This window comes from Macaca thibetana, chromosome 14 (assembly GCF_024542745.1).
Source record: "Macaca thibetana thibetana isolate TM-01 chromosome 14, ASM2454274v1, whole genome shotgun sequence".
Taxonomy (NCBI): domain Eukaryota; kingdom Metazoa; phylum Chordata; class Mammalia; order Primates; family Cercopithecidae; genus Macaca; species Macaca thibetana.
In genome coordinates this window covers 15108803-15128905 of record NC_065591.1, presented here as the reverse complement: position 1 = coordinate 15128905, position 20103 = coordinate 15108803, and the positions used below count along the sequence as shown (strand labels likewise).

Genomic DNA, 20103 nt, shown 5'->3' with positions numbered 1-20103 from the left:
ATCCCTCCCCCCTCCCTCCCCCCCCCCCCCATGATAGGCCCCGGTGTGTGATGTTCCCCTTCCCGAGTCCAAGTGATCTCATTGTTCAGTTCCCACCTATGAGTGAGAACATGCGGTGTTTGGTTTTCTGTTCTTGTGATAGTTTGCTAAGAATGATGGTTTCCAGCTGCATCCATGTCCCTACAAAGGACACAAACTCATCCTTTTTTATGGCTGCATAGTATTCCATGGTGTATATGTGCCACATTTTCTTAATCCACTCTGTCACTGATGGACATTTGGGTTGATTCCAAGTCTTTGCTATTGTAAATAGTGCCGCAATAAACATACGTGTGCATGTGTCTTTATAGCAGCATGATTTATAATCCTTTGGGTATATACCCAGTAATGGGATGGCTGGGTCATATGGTACTTAAATGTTAGACCTAATACCATAAAAACGCTAGAGGAAAACCTAGGTAGTACCATTCAGGACATAGGCATGGGCAAAGACTTCATGTATCTGCATTTTAACACATAATCTGAGCATTTCAGTCTTTTAACAAATAAATCTAAGCAATTCACATAGGGTCACTGATACATTGGGTTTATGTTTTCCATTTACTACATTTTATTTATTATTTATTTATTTGTTTGTTTGTTTGTTTATTTTTTGAGACAAAGTCTTGCTCTGTGGCTCAGGCTGGAGCAGAGTGGCGAGATCTCGGCTTACTGCAATGTCCACCTCCCTGGTTCAAGCAATTCCCTTGCCTCAGCCTCCTGAGTAGCTGGAATTATAGGCGCATGCCACCATGCCCTGATAATTTTTTGTGTGTTTTTAGTAGAGACGGGGTTTCACCATGTTGGCCAGACTGTTCTCGAACTCCTGACCTCAGCCAATCTGCTTGCTTCAGCCTCCCAAAATGCTGGGATTACAGGCGTGAGCCACGGCACCCAGCCCATTTACTACATTTTAAAAACTATTTCATATTTCTTCTCTTGGCTATTGCTAGATTGATGGAGTTTAATTTTCTTTTACCCCTTCTATTGGCTTGAAATATATTGATGCGATATATATTCTATTAGTGTTAAAGAAGCATACATATTTTAAAGAACTGTACATAAACCAATAACAATTAAATTTATGAATTAATTGATATCTATAAATTTCATTCTTTCAAACAAAATGAAATTTCAGAATACTTTACCATCTTCTTTTATTCTCTCTCTTCTATTTATGATTCAAGTCATCTGGAATTTTAGTTACAAATTATAATATTTTTGAATGTTATGGTTTGCATTTTAGAAATATTATCTTATCAATTGTATTAAGCTACATAAACACATTGTAGTATTTATTTAGAAGAAATTCAAGGGTTTTGTTGTTTACTATCCTTTCTTATGTTTTACATCTACTCTGACCAGACAAGAGAGAAAGACTTTGAAAAATTTCCAGAGCCTCGGACTGCATTTAATCTCTTCAGTGTTTGTTAATGGAACATTTCTTAGGATTCACTCTGTACCCTGTTCTGGCCTACATATTATGGGGAGTCATGATGACTAATGTCCTGGTTCTATCCTTTAGAAGTTCACAGTTGATGTGCAGATATAGTATATGAACAGAAAGAAAGAGCTTTTAGGTACCAATATCAGGTGGAGACCAGTAAAATGGGTATCATGAGATATCAAACATGGTAGGAAAAGTGCTACAGAAATTCAGAGAAGAGAGATATCCGTGGACTTGAGTAATAGTAAATATTTCATTGAGAAAGCGAACTAGAGCCATGCATTTGAAATGGGCAGAATTTATACAGATAGGGAGACACAGAGAGGGATTTTGAAGTGGATGGATGTTACGGGTGGTGGGACCATGTATGATGTGTTTTGGGTTCAATTAAGAGTCTAACATTGCTGAGGTTGAAGTTTATATAAATTAATAAGAAACAGTTTTAAGGTAACTTGGGGCCTGATCTTGGCAAGTGTTTAATATCAGGATAAGGTGTTTGAATTTTCTCATGCCAATTCCTAACCAGATGATTTCTAGTCACTCACAAAGTATGCAATTTAGAGTGATTCCATGAACAGAGTCATAGAATCTAGAGCTGGAGGGGACCACAAAGTTCACCTAGAGCACTACTTATTGTAAAAATGAGTAAATTGATCCCCAGAGTGATGGGTGACTTGTTAATACCAGGTGGTGTGTTTTGGCAGAACCAAAATGAAAACTCACTGGAAGATTTCCTAGTGCAGTGTTCCCTGGAGGCAGGTAGATGTAGCAGAAAGAGCAGAGACTTTGAAGCGAGAGAGACCTGGGTTTGAATTCCAGCTTTGCTATGTTCTGAGTGGGTAACCTTGGGCATGTGGCTTAACTTCTCAGAGCCCCCTTTACCCTATCAGTAAACTGGAGATGATGTTTGCAAAACACCTACCTTGGTCTCTGGTGAGGTAGGAGACCAGCAGGACTTCTTTCCTGGTCGCATCCCTGCTGACCAAAACAGGATCTGGTCCAGACAGGATAAAGTGAAGAAACTGGCTGAACCCAGCGAATGGTGGCTATAGCAATCCCTGGCTATCTTCATTACTCATTAGCATAAGACACTTTCACCAATGCCATGGCTAGTTACAAATGCCATGGCAACAATCTTGGAAGTTACCACCCATTTCCATAGCAATGAGCCAGAAGTTACCATCTCTTTCCTAGAAAGTTCAAAATAACCTGCCTCTCAATTTGTATTAACCAGCCCCTTAATTAGCATTAAATCAAAAGTGTGTATATGTGACTATAAATACAGTTACCAACAACTCATACTTTGCTGACTCTGGGTGCGTTGCCTATGAGTTATCCCTGCTCTGCAAGGAGCAGTGCCATTCAATAAAGATTGCTGTCTAGCCCATCAGCTTGCCCTTGAATCCTTTCCTTGGCAAAGCGAAGGACCCTCCCGGGCTAGGCCTGTCCTGCATCAGTGGCACATAGTCAGCAGCTCATTCAATATTAACTTTTCTTTACTTCAGAGAGGTCAGCATCCTAGGGAGGATAATTAAAGAGCTTAACAATCCCAGCCTCCTCTCTTAGCTGATTTGAGATAAACACTGACAACAAAATATCTCCAGAAAGGCCTGGTTAAGATAAAGGTTGTTAGGCTCTGACACAGTGAGGGATGGGGGTGGGGAGGAACAGAAATATGAGGGTCAGTCAGAAAATCATCTAATAATAAGTGCTCATTTTAGTTGTTAAGCACAAAATATTGAGAGAGAGAGAGAGAGAGAGAGAGAGAGAGAGAGATTAAAACCAAGCTCACAATATATAAAGAAATTTAGTTAACAAATAGATACTGAAACCAAGCTCACAATGGATAAAGAAATCTGGTTAACAAATTTTGGTGTATTCATATAATAGACTACTACTTAGGGATACAAAAGAATGAGCTGCAGCAACACAGAGCAACCTGTGTCAATCTCAGAAACGTTATGTTAAGTGAAAGCCAAACTCAGAAGAATGCATACCGTATGAGTTCGTTTCTAGAAATTCTTAAATGGACAAATCTCATCTTTGTGATGGAAGTCAGAATAGTGGTTGATCAGCAGGAAGGAGAATTGATTGGAAAGGGAAATGGGAATTTTCCAGAATGATGAAAATATTTCATTATTGAATACATCAAACAGAACCAATCTGTGCATTTTAGTGTATGTTATTTACACTTCAATTAAAATACTAATAAGAACAAAGGAAGCCTACCATTTTTTCATTTTGCTTCCAGTAGAGTTTGATTCTACTATAACATCAGAGTCAGTGGAAGATCGTTTTCTGCCTTATATTTTTTTTTCAGATAAGTGGAGTTTGGGATGTTGTCTTTCTTGGGATTCTGCAGGGAGAATCAGGGAGGCCGAGGGGAGCCGAGGATGCTCTTACTTATGATAATGTCCGCAGTGAAGCTGTCATCCTCCCAGATGGACGCTCTAACAGGAAGTGAATGCACAGGCATTGGACACGACAGGAACATCCAGACATGTGGCAGTTTCTCAGGCGTAAGAGGACCCAAGAAAGAACACGCTAGTTGGAGGCACTTACGTGTTATAGCCATAAAGACTATCTGCTGGAGGCATGGGGCCTGGTATGTGAGTGTGGAAGGTAGTTGGCAATTTAGATATTTTGGAGCCAAGATTACTAAGAGGACGTCATCGGTCAAAGAAAGAAATATAAAACTCTTGTAGAATGCACAGAAGTACTTCTCAGAACATATCTCAAGGCAGGCATCTGGCATTTCTTACATCATGGTCTTCTTGCACATATTATTCTTCTTTAGAAAAAAATAAGATTGACTTATAACTATGTCCATTTTCCCAATAGTGTGTAAATTTTTGAAAGCAGATATCTTATGCTTTTGTCAATGAACACCAAACATATAATCCAGTTTCTGCGATATGACATGGCCTCTTCTCCATTTCAATTTACTATCCCTCAACATTCTCTGCCTTAGCCTAAACACTTGCCTCCAATTTCCTGCTTATTTGTATAGCTCTTGTGTGTTTATTTATTTATTCATTATCTTTTCTCCCCTCATGAATATTAGATCCATGGAATCAGATACTTTAGCAAATAGTATATTCTGTTGAAATATTTGTTTAAAAATTAGTAAGTGAGGCCAGGCGTGGTAGCTCACGCCTGTAATCCCGGCACTTTGGGAGGCTGAAGCGGGTGGATCACAAGGTCAGGAGAGCGAGACCATCCTGGCTAACACGGTGAAACCCTGTCTCTACTAAACATACAAAAAATTAGCTGGGTGTAGTGGCAGGTGCTGTAGTCCCAGTTACTTGGGAGGCTGAGGCAGGAGAATGGTGTGAACACGGGTGGCAGAACTTGCAGTGAGCCGAGATCACGCCACTGCACTCCAGTCTGGGTGACAGAGTGAGACTCCATCTCAAAAATAAACAAACAAAATTAATAAGTGAATGTACAAAATAAGTATTTATTGAAAGAATTGTTGTATTATGGCATAATTGGGTCTTCCTAACATAGTTTCTTAAAGATCATCAAATGTGTGTTCTGTGGTCTCTGGTGATGGTTATCCCTTGTCCCGCTTGTGCCCCATCTCATTTGAATAACTTCTTTTCCCCAATACTATGAGTGTCATACTTTTCCCTTCTAATGAAAGCTAAATTGAAGCCAAAAAGAGGCAATGAGGACAGTTCTCAAGTTGGAACTAGTGGGCAGAGATAGGCCCAAGCCATCATCACCATTGCATTTCAAAGTTCTAGTGATTTTCATCAGATCCTCTAATTTTACAATGTGGTTTTTCAAAGTCACTGCTGAATGAGAACGAGAAAGACAGAGAGAGAGAGAGAGAGAGAGAGAGACAAGAGGATGGAAGTTGGAGGACATCATTATAAAATTAACTGTTGAGATTCTTTATAGTATGCATTATTTTTCACTCATCCGATAGTCACAAATCAAACTGCCCAGAATGTGCTGTTGTATAATAACTTTTCTCAATCAACCATTTCCTTATTTAGTCCCCTCTCCATCTACACTCATTAGATCTAATTAGACAACACAGATATGCAGAAACATACGTTCATGCTATGGTTTCCTAGGTCTTCAAAATGTGGGTATGAGAAATCAGAATTCCTGGGAAATTTCTAAATTGTCAATTATTCTTAAAATATTTTCAATATTATTTATACTCTTTACTCATTATTATAGATATCTAGAGTTTATTTAATAAGTATAAATATCAGGGTTATATTATATACAGCATTTAGTAGATGATAGCAAATAACCAAGCACTGAGAAACTCACTGTGAACATTATTAGGTGGTATTTAAATAACCAAACATTCAGATCTCCCAGGCAGGTAAACTGCACTACACAGATTCGCACTTCCAGATGCAATTTAAATACTTATTAGCTTCTAAAACTAATTATTTCTTACAACACCACTCATATTTGCATAAAATATCCTAGGCGCATAAGCTTAGTAATAATATTCATTTTACTTGTAAGAATGACTCACTGTTAGCAGCAGACGGGGCCATGAACACACACATGAAAATTGCCACAAGCAAGACTGACTGATTAGGCAGTAACTGCTTCTCCCCTAGTGCTCTTGTACTGATTTTGGAAATGAAGACTTAGCCTTTGGCTCTGCATGTCATCAGTTTCTGCTCTTGCTTTACCCTTGGCATGAGTGGATTCCTCCGAATCAGTAACGTCTCTACGTTGACTATTATGCTTTAATTCTTGCAGGACAATTTTAATTTTTTTCTGATTTTTCTTGATTTCTCGACTACTTTTTCTCAGAGTTTGGATTTTAAAAATATATATATTTTTGAGAAATGCTGGGAAGGAATCTCACATCAGCACTTTACTTCCACCAATGTGTCTGACCCTTCATTCACCTGTTAAACAATCAGAACAGAGATGAAGAACCCTAGTGTCACAACATACCTGTGATGCTTTTGTAGTGTATTCTGGCTTCAAGATGCTTATTGTTTAGTAGTGGGGGACATATTTTCAAATAATTACACTGCCTGATAAAATTTATTTTAATAAAATTCCAATGAGAGAGACATAGAAAGAGAATATCAGTAGAGGGAGAGGTTACTTTCTTGGAAAATATTTCTCTGTAAGACAGTTAACACTAAGGACACATTCACATACCCAAATGGCTGGATGAAGGGAATGAGCAGGGTTATGAAAGTAGCAGAATTTTTAAAGAAGTGATGAACCTGCAGGGGAGGAAAGCTAAGCTACTCTTGCGAGTTCTGTCTTCCACTTATGCTACCAAGAGGCTACCTTGATATGAGGGGATCATCTCATATCATGATTAACATTTCTGTCCCATCATCTGACTCGTGGTGTACTGTTATTTCATTCAATATTCTCATTCCAGAATGTAACAAGTTCAATGAAAGACTCATATAAAGGAATAATTTTTCAGTAATTAAAAGGAGCTCTCCCGTGTACATTGAAGCATTTCTTCACAATAGCTATGACGTAAGATTAACCTAAGTGTTCACCAGTAGAAGAATAGATGAGGAAAATGAAATACTACTTAGCCTTAAAAAAGAAAGAAAAATCTTGTCATTTGTGACAACATGGATGAATCTGGAGGATATCACATTAATTGAAATAAGACAGTCACAGAAAGACAAATACTGCAGAATCTCACTTATATGTGGAATGTAAAAAGGTTGAACTAACAGAAACAGAGTGAAGAAATGGTTACCAGAGGCTTGGGGTGACAGGATTGGGGAGATGTTGGCCAAATGATATAAAATATTAGTTAGACAGCAGAAATAAGTTCAAGAGATCTACTGTACATCATGCTGTCTACAGTTAATTATACCTTATTGTGTATTTGAAAATGGCTGAGAACAGATTTTAAGTATTCTCACCACAAAAATAATGTGTCTGGAATAAATCATATGTTAAATAGCTTTATTTAGCCATTTGACAATGCCTACATATATTAAAACATGTTGTATGCCATAAATATATGCATTTTTTTACTTGTCAACTAAAACATAAAAAAAGAAAAAATAAGAAAGGGGAACTCACTCTATTCATCTAGAATATGTATAGGAAGGTAACTGGCAGAACCCAATAATTCATTTTGAAAGGTTTAACCAACCCTCTTTTCAAATGTAACATTTTACCCTCTTCTTTTGAGTTCCAGGTTAATTTTATGAATGACTTGTGACATTAAATAAAGAATGAAAGAAGGTATGGAAATTCAGTTTCAAACTTCCATTTGGTTGGCATTTCAGACAGCACCTAGCACAATGTATACAAATAATTGATTCATTATGTTCTGATGTGACTTGACCTGGATAGGTTGACATGCAATCTGCTAACCAGAGAGTTTATTTTCTTCTCTAGCATTTACAGTGGTCTTCCCTACTTCCCCCCATCTGCAGTTTTGCTTTCCAGTTTCAGTTGCAGTCTGAAAATATTAAATAGAAAATTTCAGAAATAATCAATTCATAAGTTTAAAATTGTCTGACATTCTGAGTAGTGTGACAAAATCTCTTGTCGTCTTATTCTGTCCTGTCTGGGATGTGAATTATCTCTCTGCCCAGCGTATCCACACTGTATAACATTTTATGCTTCTGAACTCCAACCGTGGACATCGTCATAGCTTGATGATCCAAGATCACCCCAAGCAGATGATCCTTTTTCTGGCCATCAGAAAGTCAATAGTAGCCAGATGTTGTGTTATAATGCCTGTGTCATTTACCTCATTTCATCTAATCACATAGGCATTATATCATCTCACATCATTATGAAAAGAAGACGGAGGAGTACTATACATTAAGATATTTTGAGAGAGACCACATTGACATAACTTGTATTATAGTATGTTGTTATAATTGTCCTATTTTATTGTTGCTGTTGTTAATCTCTTACTACAGCTAACGTATAAGCTAAATTTTATTGTAAGTATGTATGTGTAGGAAGAAAACATAGTATGCATAGGATTTGATACTATCTATGGTTTCAGACATCCTCCAGGGGTCTTGGAAGTATTCCCTTTGGATAAGGGAATACTTAGAAGCTGTATTAGTCCATTCTTATGCAGCCATAAATATACTACCTGAGACTGGGTAATTTATAAACAAAAGAGGTTTAATTGAATCACAGTTCCACGTGGCTGAGGAGACCCCAGGAAACTTACAATCATGGTGGAAGGTGAAGGGAAAGCAAAGCACGTGTTACATTGCTGCAGGCAAGAGAGGGTGCACAGGGGAAACCACCACTTTTAAAATCATCAGATCTGGTGAGAACTCCCTCATTACCATGATAACAGCATGGGGGAAACTGCCTCCATGATCCAATCACCTCCCACCAGTTCCCTGTCCCCTACATATAGGGATTACAATTCGAGATGAGATTTGGGTGGGGACACAGAGCCAAACCATATCAAAAGCAAGGCATTTCTAATGTATTGTTAAATCCAATGACTGTCCCCAGAACACGTAACACTTTATAGTTCTTCTCCTTATCATCGTGTGAAATCAGGTGAAAAATTAGGAGTTCCAAAAGCAATTTCAACGGGAAAAAGATGTACCCCCCACACCAAAATAGTCCCAATCTAGAAAAAATATAAAAAGTGGATCTGAACTATGATGATGGGAGGTTTATATGCCAAATAAATCTACGTAAACTTCAGATTCCTTCTAGAAATTATATTTCTGATTATAAGAGGAACACAGTCTTATTTCGGAAATCAGGGAAAGTAATAAAGAGGAAAACTAGAAAATTCATAATTCTACATCACAGAAAACAACTGTTAACTTTTTGGTGTGTTTCTATTCCTCATTATGCATGTATATATTTTTATAAAATTGGGCTCTTATTGTAAATAAGGCTTGAATCTTGATTTTATTACTTACAGGTATAATGATAAACATTGCCCTTTATTACTAAATATTAATGATTTTAGTATGCTGTGCTTCTGTGTCCAACATTGTTGGAAATTCGATTTTAATCACTTTTCATGTTATAAATGTAAGAAACACCCTTATATTTTGTTTTGTTTGACATTCTGTTAATTTTGTGAGGTTATGTTTTTAGAATAAGAATTCTGAAATTAAAGAATAGAAACTTCATGGGTTTTGGTAAACGTAACCATGTAGGATTCAAAAAGATTATAACAATTTTTTTTCTTTTCTTTTTTACTTTATTTTATTTTTTGAGTTGGAGTCTTGCTCTGTTGCCAGGCTGGAGTGCTGTGGCGCAATCTTGGCTCACTGCAACCTATGACTCTGGTTCAAGCGATTCTCCTGCCTCAGCCTCCCAACTAGCTGGGATTATAGGCAGGTGCCACCATGCTCAGATAATTTTTGTATTTTTAGTAGAGACAGGATTTCACTATGTTGGCCAGGATGGTCTCGAACTCCTGATCTCGTAATCTGCCTGCCTTGGCCTCCCAAAGTGCTGGGATTACAGGCGTGAGCCACCGTGCCCCGCCAGGTTATAACAATTTCTTAGGTCAGTTTAATATCCACTGGCAGATATTTTCACTCTCTTCCTGTAGCTGCTAATTAAAATCAGCTTATGATCTGGATCTAGACTCTCACCTGATAGATTGCACCCTCTCCCAGCTGTTATGGGAGAGGTAATTGCTTATAAGAACTATCCGTGGAGTCCTCTGGACCTTGCTGTTCCTCAGGGTGTAAATGAGAAGGTTGAGCAGTGTGGTGTCCACTGTGACTACCATAAAAGGAAGTGGATTTTACTTGAGGGTTTATTTGGGTAACAGCCATTCTGCTGCAAAACTATGCTGAGGTAGGAATAGTGCCATAGTAGTGCTACCTGCTCAGTGGATCTGTGAGCAGCAGCCCTCATGAAGATGTAGGAGGCGGTGAGGAAGGTGGAACAACAAAGACTAGTGTGAGAGCCACCAGCACAGAGGGCTCATGCGGGCAGGGCTGCCATAGACCAGATGTAATTCTCCATACCCTAGCAAGGCTGGTACATAGTAGGTGATTATCAGTGAAAGAAAATCCATAGCCCCTTTCTGGCATGAAGAAAATGAAAGCAGCCAGTTGGAATGTATGGCGCAAAGGAAATGAATGCATTAAGTAAGCTGTTGTTTGTCATATACTGATACCCAAAACAATAATAAGTTGTGTTTATTTGAGCAAAATATGTCTTTATGAATATTCCTTACTTAAGGCAACGTTCACAGGGTAAATTGCATCATCTCCTCAGGAGGCAGCAAGTCTATCAGCCTTTATTCATAGTACGTATGGGGTGTTCCTAATACGGCACTTGACATGGGTGAGCTGCAAATCCTTAAAGTAGAGCTAAGTAAACTAACATTCCTACACTGTAAGTTCTGCCCAAATGTTCATATCTTAGTCAAAGCACTCAGAAAAATAAGCACGAATTGTTGAACTTGGGGCAAATATGGCAAAAAAGAAACATCAAGTGCAAAGTGTGGGAAAGTACTACAATTCTGTGTCATTTAGAGTTCATCGACATAGCAACAGACAGACACCCAGCCCAGTGCCCCTAAACCTTCAGTTGGCATCAGAGGCTGCTTTATGGATAATGGCATTCCTCAGAGCATCTTTGACATCCTTGTTCCTAAGGGTGTAAATCAAAGGGTTGAGTAAGGGGGTGACAAAGGTGTAGACCAATGCGATTTGGCGGTCCTCATCCTCTGAGGTGCTGGACCGAGGACGCAGGTACACGAGGCTGCAGCAGCCATACTGCAGCAGGACCACGGTGAGGTGGGAGGAGCAGGTGGAGAAGGCCCGGCGGCGGCCCTCGGCAGAACGGATGCGCAGGATGGCGCAGGTGATGAACACGTAGGAGACGCAGATGAGCAGGAAGGGGATGGTCAGCACGAGGATGCCCACTACATAGAGGACAGCCTGGTGCACGTGGATGTCAGCGCAGGCCAGGCGCAGGACGGGAGGCACATCGCAGAGGAAGTGGTTGATTTCCTGGCGGTGGCCGCAGAAGGGCAGGGTGAAGATTAAGGCGGTGAGCTGCAGGGAGAGGAAGAGGGCCAGGCCTAGGGCCCCGACCAGCATCTGCGCGCACAGCTTGCGGGTCATGATGAGGGTGTAGTGCAGCGGGTGGCAGATGGCCACATAGCGGTCATAGGCCATGATCGCCAAGAGAAAACAGTCCGTGCTGCCGAGGGTGACAAAGAAGAACATTTGGGCCCCACATCCAGCCAACGAAATGGTCTTCTGGGCCCCAAAAATGTTGGAAAGCATCAAGGGTACTACCGCGGTGGTGTAGCAGATTTCCAGGAAAGATAGGTTGGACAGGAAGAAATACATCGGGGTGCGGAGGGTGCTGCGTGTGCACACCACCCAGATGATGGCTGTGTTGCCACAGAGGATCATCAAGTAGAGGAGGAGGAAGAGAAGGAAGAGAAGAACCTGGAATTCAGTGGCTGTAGTGAACACACGGAACACAAACTCAGTGCGGTCAGACTGGTTGAAGACAAGTTTCCCCACAAGCATGTCTTGTGCAAAAGGACAGGATGCACTGAGCTCTTCTTGGCTGAGTTGCTTTATTGCTTGAGTAAAAGCAGGAGTGTACAATTTTATTTGGAATTATCTATTTAGTAGCTAGTTTCCAATCATGGTGCATGGGAATGAATTCATGATAGAGGGTTTGGTATACTTTACCTTGGAAATCTTCATGAATGGGTTAGACAGTCATCTGCAGAAGTTCCTGGGGGCAAGACATGTAGACACATGTAGATGTTCCTTGTGAAATATCTTCCCCCGCCCAGATATTTTCAATCCAATTGACAAGATTTAATTATTTTGCTTGTATCTAATTACAGCAAAGATTTGTATGGTTGCACATATTTTAAAATTAGATAAATAAATTTGTTGTTTACTTTTTTCAGTAACCACACTCATTGAAATATAACATACACGTGGAGGAATTCACAAATCCTAACTGTGAAGCTTGATTTGTTTATTTATTTTTAACATCATAAATATGCCAGTACAGCCACTATAAAGATTAAGAAATACAACAATTCCAGTGACCTACAAACATCCTTCATGTCTCTTCTCAGTCTTTATGCCTCACAAAAGTAACCACTTTTTGACTTTAATCATTACAGATTGATGTAACTATGTTTCAACTTATATATTAAATGATAAAGCATGTGCTTTGTTGTAACTGGCTTCAACATTATGTCTGCAAAGGTTATTCTTGTGGTTCTGAAGCAATCTTTTGTTCTTCCCATTGCTTTATGGCTGTACTATAAGTTATTCACTTTACGTTCCGTTATTTTGACTCCGCATACAAGTAGGAAAACACCCGTTGTTACAATCTTTTCTGATACGCACTCTTCATATATTTCCTCTCTTTTGAACATTTTATCTAAATTTCCAACAGGAAGCTAAACTTTTGGACTCATAGATTCAAATGAAAAGGAAGTGAACAGAGTTAGGTTAAAATTAAAGTGGAGCTTCCTGAGATAAGAAAAGACAATGAGGAAACTAAAAATGCAATAGCACAATTGAATTATGCATTAACATAATCAAAAGAATAAGAAAGAGCTTTGCAAGCATCTGGGAAGTTAAAAATACCTGTCAATTAAGCACTTTCAGGTTAGATTACAACTTCATTTTTAATACAAACATTTAAGAGACCATACAAAATATCTACAGAATTTTAAGAAAAACAAATTGGGGTGAAATAATTCTACACCAAAGCCTTAATGATTTATGTTCAAAAGCAACAGAAAGACTTTCTCAGGTTTGGAAGGGCTTAGGAATTATTTCATTCTAAATATAATTTTAAAAATCCCTCAAGAAAGATTATGAGTTGCTGCATGATTAATCAGATTAATCAGAACATATACTTTAAGGTTGAGAAAATTGCAATGTAAAATAATATGCTTTGGAAAAGCAAATAATAAAATATGTATTTAATATTAAATAGTGAAAATATTGTTAAAAGCAAAAAAGAATTGCTAAGAATAATTTTTTAAGATGTGCATAATATAAAATGCAAAAACTAAAATAATTATTTATATTTAAAACCACAATTTATATGATAGAAAAACTGATAGTGAGGGATGGGAGAAAGGAAAATATGCTAATTTCTTAAACCTATGTGCAAAAAGACTCAATAAATATTTTATTTAGATGTGACTAGAGAAATTAGTCACAGCCATATATATCCAAACACACATTTCAAACATATTTCTGAATAATAATCATCAATAGAATAAAAAACAGCATATCCACTCCAAATGATCAGAAGATTTTTAAAAAGTAAATATAGTATAGAGAACAAAAGAAACAAAAATGTGAGCAAGCTTACAAGATAAAATAGGTTAAAGTAAACCGAGAAAAGCAAATATTTATGCAAATAAATCTAAATGGGGTTTACGTTCTACTAGAGACAGTCTCATATTCACAAATGAAAAAAATTCAATCACGTATAAATATAGTGACATAGAAAGGCTAGCATCACTTTTGTTTAGCACTATGTTTTAGAACTTAACCAATGCAATAAAATTTAAAAAGATGCAGATTTGATTGTCTAACTGAAAACACAACAGAATAAATTGAAGAAGTTATGACCAACAAAATAGTCTTCATGGTGTTTAGTTCCAAATGAAATATAATAGAGAGTCTTTTAACTAATATTCACTTAACTGATGTATCCGATGAGTCAATACTCCTCATTTTCTCTGTACAACATACTGTATGCTAAACCTGACACTCTGAACACAGGAGATCTGAGCTTGCTCTCCACAATATATAAACATTCCTACACCCCAAAATTGACTTGCATGTACATAAATTGGTTGAATTTTGCACACCCTGCTTCTATCATGTGGATTTATTTTTGTACTTTTATTAAATATTACAAAATCAAATAAAGTGTTATTGTGAATATATTTAATGAAAATTAATTAAATGCTTGAGAAATATTTGATAATTACAAGTTGCTAATAGTTGCTGTGGAATAAGGTGTGAGCCAGACCATTATAATAGGGTAGGAGGGAAAGTAATAACATTTTGAATAATTTTACATTCATATTTGATATGAGTCTAATTCTCACTTTATGTTAAAAAAGCTAAAACTGGAATTAATACATGATCCAGACAAGAAAGCTTTTGACTTCAGGTAATACAAACTCAGTGTAAGGCTCTTGACTCTATATCAAAAGGTTGATGCATAAATGTCCATTTGTATGATTTAAGTCAAAGTAAAATCATTAAGGTAATTATGTCATTTAGGATTTGAATCACAGGGTATTCTTCCTTTGTTTTTTAAAACCAATGGTACTGTTAGAAAATGTCCTCTCCCAAAACAACCAAAATTAATGAATGAATAAATGGCAAATAACACACCAGTGATGAAACAATAAATAACAAGTAGGATGATTTGAAGAAAACTACTAAACTTTGCACATACATGCCTGGGTGGAAAAACTCAATATTTTGACATTAATTGACTCTGAAATAATGTATGGATTCCATGCAAATCCTATCAAAATCCCTAGAAAAGCAAAAAATAAAAATACAAAAAAAGGCCGGGCGCGGTGGCTCAAGCCTGTAATCCCAGCACTTTGGGAGGCCGAGATGGGCGGATCACGAGGTCAGGAGTTCGAGACCATCCTGGCTAACACGGTGAAACCCCGTCTCTACTAAAAAATACAAAAAACTAGCCGGGCGAGGTGGCGGGCGCCTGTAGTCCCGGCTACTCGGGAGGCTGAGGCAGGAGAATGGCGTAAAAACCCGGGAGGCAGAGCTTGCAGTGAGCTGAGATCCGGCCACTGCACTCCAGCCTGGGCGACACAGCGAGACTCCGTCTCAAAAAAAAAAAAAAAAAAAAAAAAAAAATACAAAAACAGTTGAAAAGAGTGAAACAACAGAGTGAAACTTGTATCACATGACATTAAGATGTGTAACCAAGAATTAAATTATAAAATATGTTATATATTATCATATCATAAATCAAAGTGGTACTTGTAGAGCACTAGAGATCCTGAATAATTGAATAGGAAAACTCACTAATAATGGCTAGCTGTTCTATTGCACTTCCTGTGTCAGGCATCATTCTGTGCACTTTACATTTGTTAACTCATTTCATAATGGCCCTCTATAAAAGGGCTTTTATAACTATTTTACAGATGAAGAAGTTGATGCACAGAGAGGTTAACTACCTTGCCCAAGATCACACAGATAGTAGGTGCTGGAATGGGAATTTAAACATAAGCAGACTGGCTCCAGGGTCTCTTGCCTTCATCACTTTATTATTATATATTGTCGCTATCTACTATGTGCATAAGTTTCATTATCTGTAAAATGGACCTGAAAATACACTTATCTACCTTCTCAGGTTGTTGTGAGACTTGAACAAATTATTCTGTGAAAGTACTTAGAACAGTCCCAGGACAAAGTACTCATTCAATGGGAAGTATATTAAATATTTTTACTATTTCAAATCAATTAGAAAGGATCAGTTTCCTAATATGGCATTAGGACAATGAGGGAATCATTTTGGAAGTTAACTCCCTAATGCATAGACATTATGGATCCTCACAGAAAATTTATGAAAATTAAATGTTTTGCCGGACGCAGTGGCTCATGCCTGTAATCCCAGCACTTTGGGAGGCTGCGGCGGGCAGATCACAAGGTCAAGTGATCAAGACCATCCAGACCAACATTGTGAAACCCTGTCTTTACTAAAAATACAAAAATTAGCTGGGTGTGGTGGCACACACCTGTAATCCCAGCTACTTGGGAGACTGAGGCAGGAGAATCACTTGAACCTGGGAGGCGGAAGTTGCAGTGAGCCGAGATCTAGCCACTGCACTCCAGCCTGGCAACAGAGCAAGACTTTGTCTCAAAAAAAAAAAAAAAAGTTTCAAAATTTATTTCTAATGGGCTTGGGTTTCAAATATTTTAAAAAGTAAAAGAAAACTAGAAGAGAGTGCAGATGAACTTTTTTCAGATTTCAGGGTAGATAAACATTTATAACTAAATGAGGAAAGGGCAGAGTCCAAAAAAGATGTTGATATTTCAACAGAATAAAAATGTTAAAGTTTTGTAGGCAAAAACATAATAAGCAAATTGAATAGCAAGTGACAATTCAGATAAAAAAACCTATCCGAAAAACAAATAATGGAAATTCAAAAAAGAAACATGCAAAAGCAAACAAATATACAAATTAAGTTTTGTTAGTATTCAAATAAATATAAAATTAAACAAAATGGAATACTGTTTTCTGTTTATTAAATAATAGCAATGGAAAAATGATAATTCCTTGTGTTGTTAAAGTTGCAAGGAGAGATGTATTCCCAAATATGCTGGTGAAAGTATAAACTGCTATAAAAATTTGTGAAATACAATTCGGTAACATAGTGAAAACTTGAAAAAATGCATACACTTTGATTCAGCAATATTGCTTTTACAAATTTATTCTTAAAAACTAAACATGAGCATAAAACTATTACAAGAATGTTTGTCACCATTTTCATTACAATGGTAAAAAATCATATCAACCTAAATATCAATAATGGGAGAATGCTTAAATTAATTATAGTCTATTAATTTTGTGGAACAGTGTGTAATTGTTTAAAAATGACATTGCGGAAAAATAAAGCAGATTGGGAAAAAAGCAGATTATAAAACAGCATTATATCATGGTTTAATTAAAAACATAATTATATCTATTCATAAAAAATAGAACATACTTCAAAATATTAACAATGGGTATTGCTAGGTGGGTGGGATAGTGGATTTTTTTGCTTATGGCTTTCTGTTTTCACAAATTTTATAATGAACATACACAATTTTGCAATCCTATAATAAATTAAAACTCTACTTTTATCCTTTGGTATCTGAACTAGTGTCGGGAAGGAAGGATGGTAGTGTCAGTCATATGGATTTTGTAGTTAGATATGGGTGTGAAACCCAGTTTCTTCACTTACTAATTTAATTTTTGCATTGACCACATTATTTGATGAGCCTTGGTTCCCTAATGTATAATTGAGGATATGAATATCGATCCTTATAAAAAAATTTATGAAGATTAAATGTTTCAAATATGTAATATTTCTGAGACATAGTTTCAATGAATGTACCTGCACTTCTGCCTCTTTTCTTGTAGTGATGTGTTTCTCTTGGGTATTTATTTACTCTTCAGTTCTTATCTTTTCCAGAGTGGAGAGTGAGGCTCCTCCTAGATCTCACAGTTGCTCTGCTAGAGCTTAAATAAGAAGAAGAGTAAGACAGAAAAGAAAGAAGAACAAAATGGAAGTGAGATTTCAGTAGAAAAGTTGTAATTATATATTGTCAAAACTAAATAAGAGGCCGGCGTGGTGGCTCACGCCTGTAATCCCAGCACGTTGGGAGGCTGAGGTGGGCAGATCAGGAGGTCAGGAGATGGAGACCAGCCTGGTCAACATGGTGAAACCCCATCTCTACTAAAATACAAAAAATTAGCTGGGCATGGTGGTGCCTGTAGTCCTAGCTACTTGCGAAGCTGAGGCAGGGGAATCGCTTGAACCCGGGAGGCTGAGGTTGCAGTGAGCCAAGATCGCACCACTGCACTCAGCCTGGCAATAGAGTGAGACTCCCTCTAAAAAACAACCAAACCAAACAACAACAAAAAAAACCCGAAACCAAATAATATAATTTTTAATCCAGAAAGGCATTTAAAAATGATTCTATCTTACTAAAACATGAACATCAAATGATCAATATTGTACCGAAATGGGAGCAGCCAATATTTGGTGCAAAACATAAGCCATTGATAAAGCAAAACATGTAGCATTGGTAGAGCTCAATGTCTACTAAAATATCACAGTGGAGTGATTGCAAGGAAAAATCAGCACACATGTTCAATGTGAGGCTATAATCTATTAAAAACCAAACACATAAGAATTTATACTTACAAATTAGTGTTTTCCTTTCCAGTGGTCACTTTCAAAGGCTTTGGACTTTAATGATTTTACCTTCAAACCATTTCTGGGGCTCCTTTGGGAATTATTTTCAAAGGCTGTATATATTTTCTTGAATATTATCAGTTGTGACATATATTCACACTTGGATGACACATTTGCTTTTTTTCTTAATAGCAGGACATTTGATATGCAGTGAGATGAAATACAGTGAAGTAACTGGGTAGTTATATTCTGCAGTCTGGAGTTTGATCAAAATAGAAATTGGTGAGAAGCTAATGTTATTGTGTGGTAGAAACACACATTTCCTTCCAGCTTTTCATGAGATGTAATAATAAGTATTATCATTATTTTTAGGTTAATCATTCCAGATGTGTGATACAATCTTTGTATACATTTCCATCTTATTGAAGTATTTAACTAGAATTAATTGATTCTGTCATGCAATTTCAACTCTCTTGGCCATTCATCTTGAAGTAACCTGTCCATTGGCATGAATGGAATATATGACATTTTTATTTATTTCAACATTTTTATCTGGCGAATGGGTGAGGGATTGGTGGCACCTGAAAGTTCTTAATAGAAATATTTCCTGGACCCATTCTTTATTTCATTTCGGATCTCTGTGCATATATACTACATTTTCTTTATCTATTCATCTGTTGATGGACCCAGGGGTTAATTCCATTTCTTGGATACTGTGAATAATGCCGCAATGAACACAGGAGTACAGATATCTTTTGGAATTCTGATTTCATTTCCTTTGGATATATACCCAGTAGTGGAATTGCTGGATCATATGGTAGTTCTATTTTAATATTTTGAGGAATCTGTATACTATTTTGCATTTGTCAAATTAAAAAATCATAAAAGAACTCTGTGCAAATATATTTGTCTTCTGGATCTGCATCACCTTATCGTATGACATGAGGCATTCAAAATTTTATCACCTAAAAGTCTATGCAAATATGTAAGCACTATTTATTATTCTCATTATTCTGTTACCCTCCCCAAAGTCATCAGAGAACTTTTCAACCTTGCCATCCTCACCATTCACAGAATTCACTGATTTCTGGGTGCCCTTATTGCTTCCCTGGCAGCTTATGCTTAAAACAATGAACTCCTGCCAATGCCTGTTTGATAAAAATTTCAATCAGGGTTATATTTGGGCTCCATAAAGTCAAGGATATCTGTCTTGTTTACCACTGTATCCTCATCATATTTGAACTCATTTGAAGTTAAATCTCATATCTTTTAAACTTTCTTTCAAAGCCAATATTCAGTGGCTCCTTCTATAACCCAGATAGGCTATTTACTTGCTTTAGCTCCACACAAATTGGGACCTTTCTCAGTCCAGTCTTTATATTTTTGTTTACTACATGCAACAAAGAAGAACCTAGGTGGGATGGATTCAGTTGATAAACAGGCGGTGGGAAGCACAGCAGTTAAGCGATTGATATACTCGTTGAACCAATATGTTTGATAATATTGAGAAACTCACGTAGGTAGCAGTTATCTCTCAGTGACTGATGGGCAGTATTGTAATTTGTAATCTATGTGTGCTACTAATACATAAATATTTACATATAAAAATGAAGCACTTTTGAAAATGTCAGTGAGCCATGGAACCACCGAAAAGCCCAGTCAAATGTGTTAAATGCATGCTCAATTAGAAAAAATATATAAAATAGAAACTGTACATCTTTAAGGGAAC

The 20103-nt window shown here is 37.2% G+C and overlaps 3 protein-coding genes across 4 annotated transcripts in view; all 3 read right to left on the bottom strand.

The window, feature by feature from the left end:
- Window positions 1-34, bottom strand: part of UBE2L6 (ubiquitin conjugating enzyme E2 L6) — a 622645-nt gene extending 622611 nt beyond the window's left edge. Inside the window, exon 1 of the mRNA XM_050758657.1 lies at window positions 25-34. The gene's annotated coding sequence lies outside the window, so the exon portion shown is untranslated. The remainder of the gene's footprint in view (window positions 1-24) is intronic.
- The window catches only part of MED19 (mediator complex subunit 19), a 751866-nt gene that overhangs the window by 459312 nt on the left and 272451 nt on the right, over window positions 1-20103 (bottom strand). The window lies entirely within an intron of this gene.
- Window positions 8610-20103, bottom strand: part of LOC126936120 (olfactory receptor 10Q1) — a 129329-nt gene continuing 117835 nt past the window's right edge. For both annotated transcript variants that reach the window (XM_050758567.1, XM_050758568.1), the window contains 3 exons: window positions 18384-18630; window positions 17571-17695; window positions 8610-12178 (listed from right to left, as the gene is read on the bottom strand). In XM_050758567.1, coding sequence (XP_050614524.1) covers window positions 11005-11964 — 960 coding nt within the window. In that variant the 5' untranslated portion in view covers window positions 11965-12178; window positions 17571-17695; window positions 18384-18630 and the 3' untranslated portion in view covers window positions 8610-11004. The remainder of the gene's footprint in view (window positions 12179-17570; window positions 17696-18383; window positions 18631-20103) is intronic.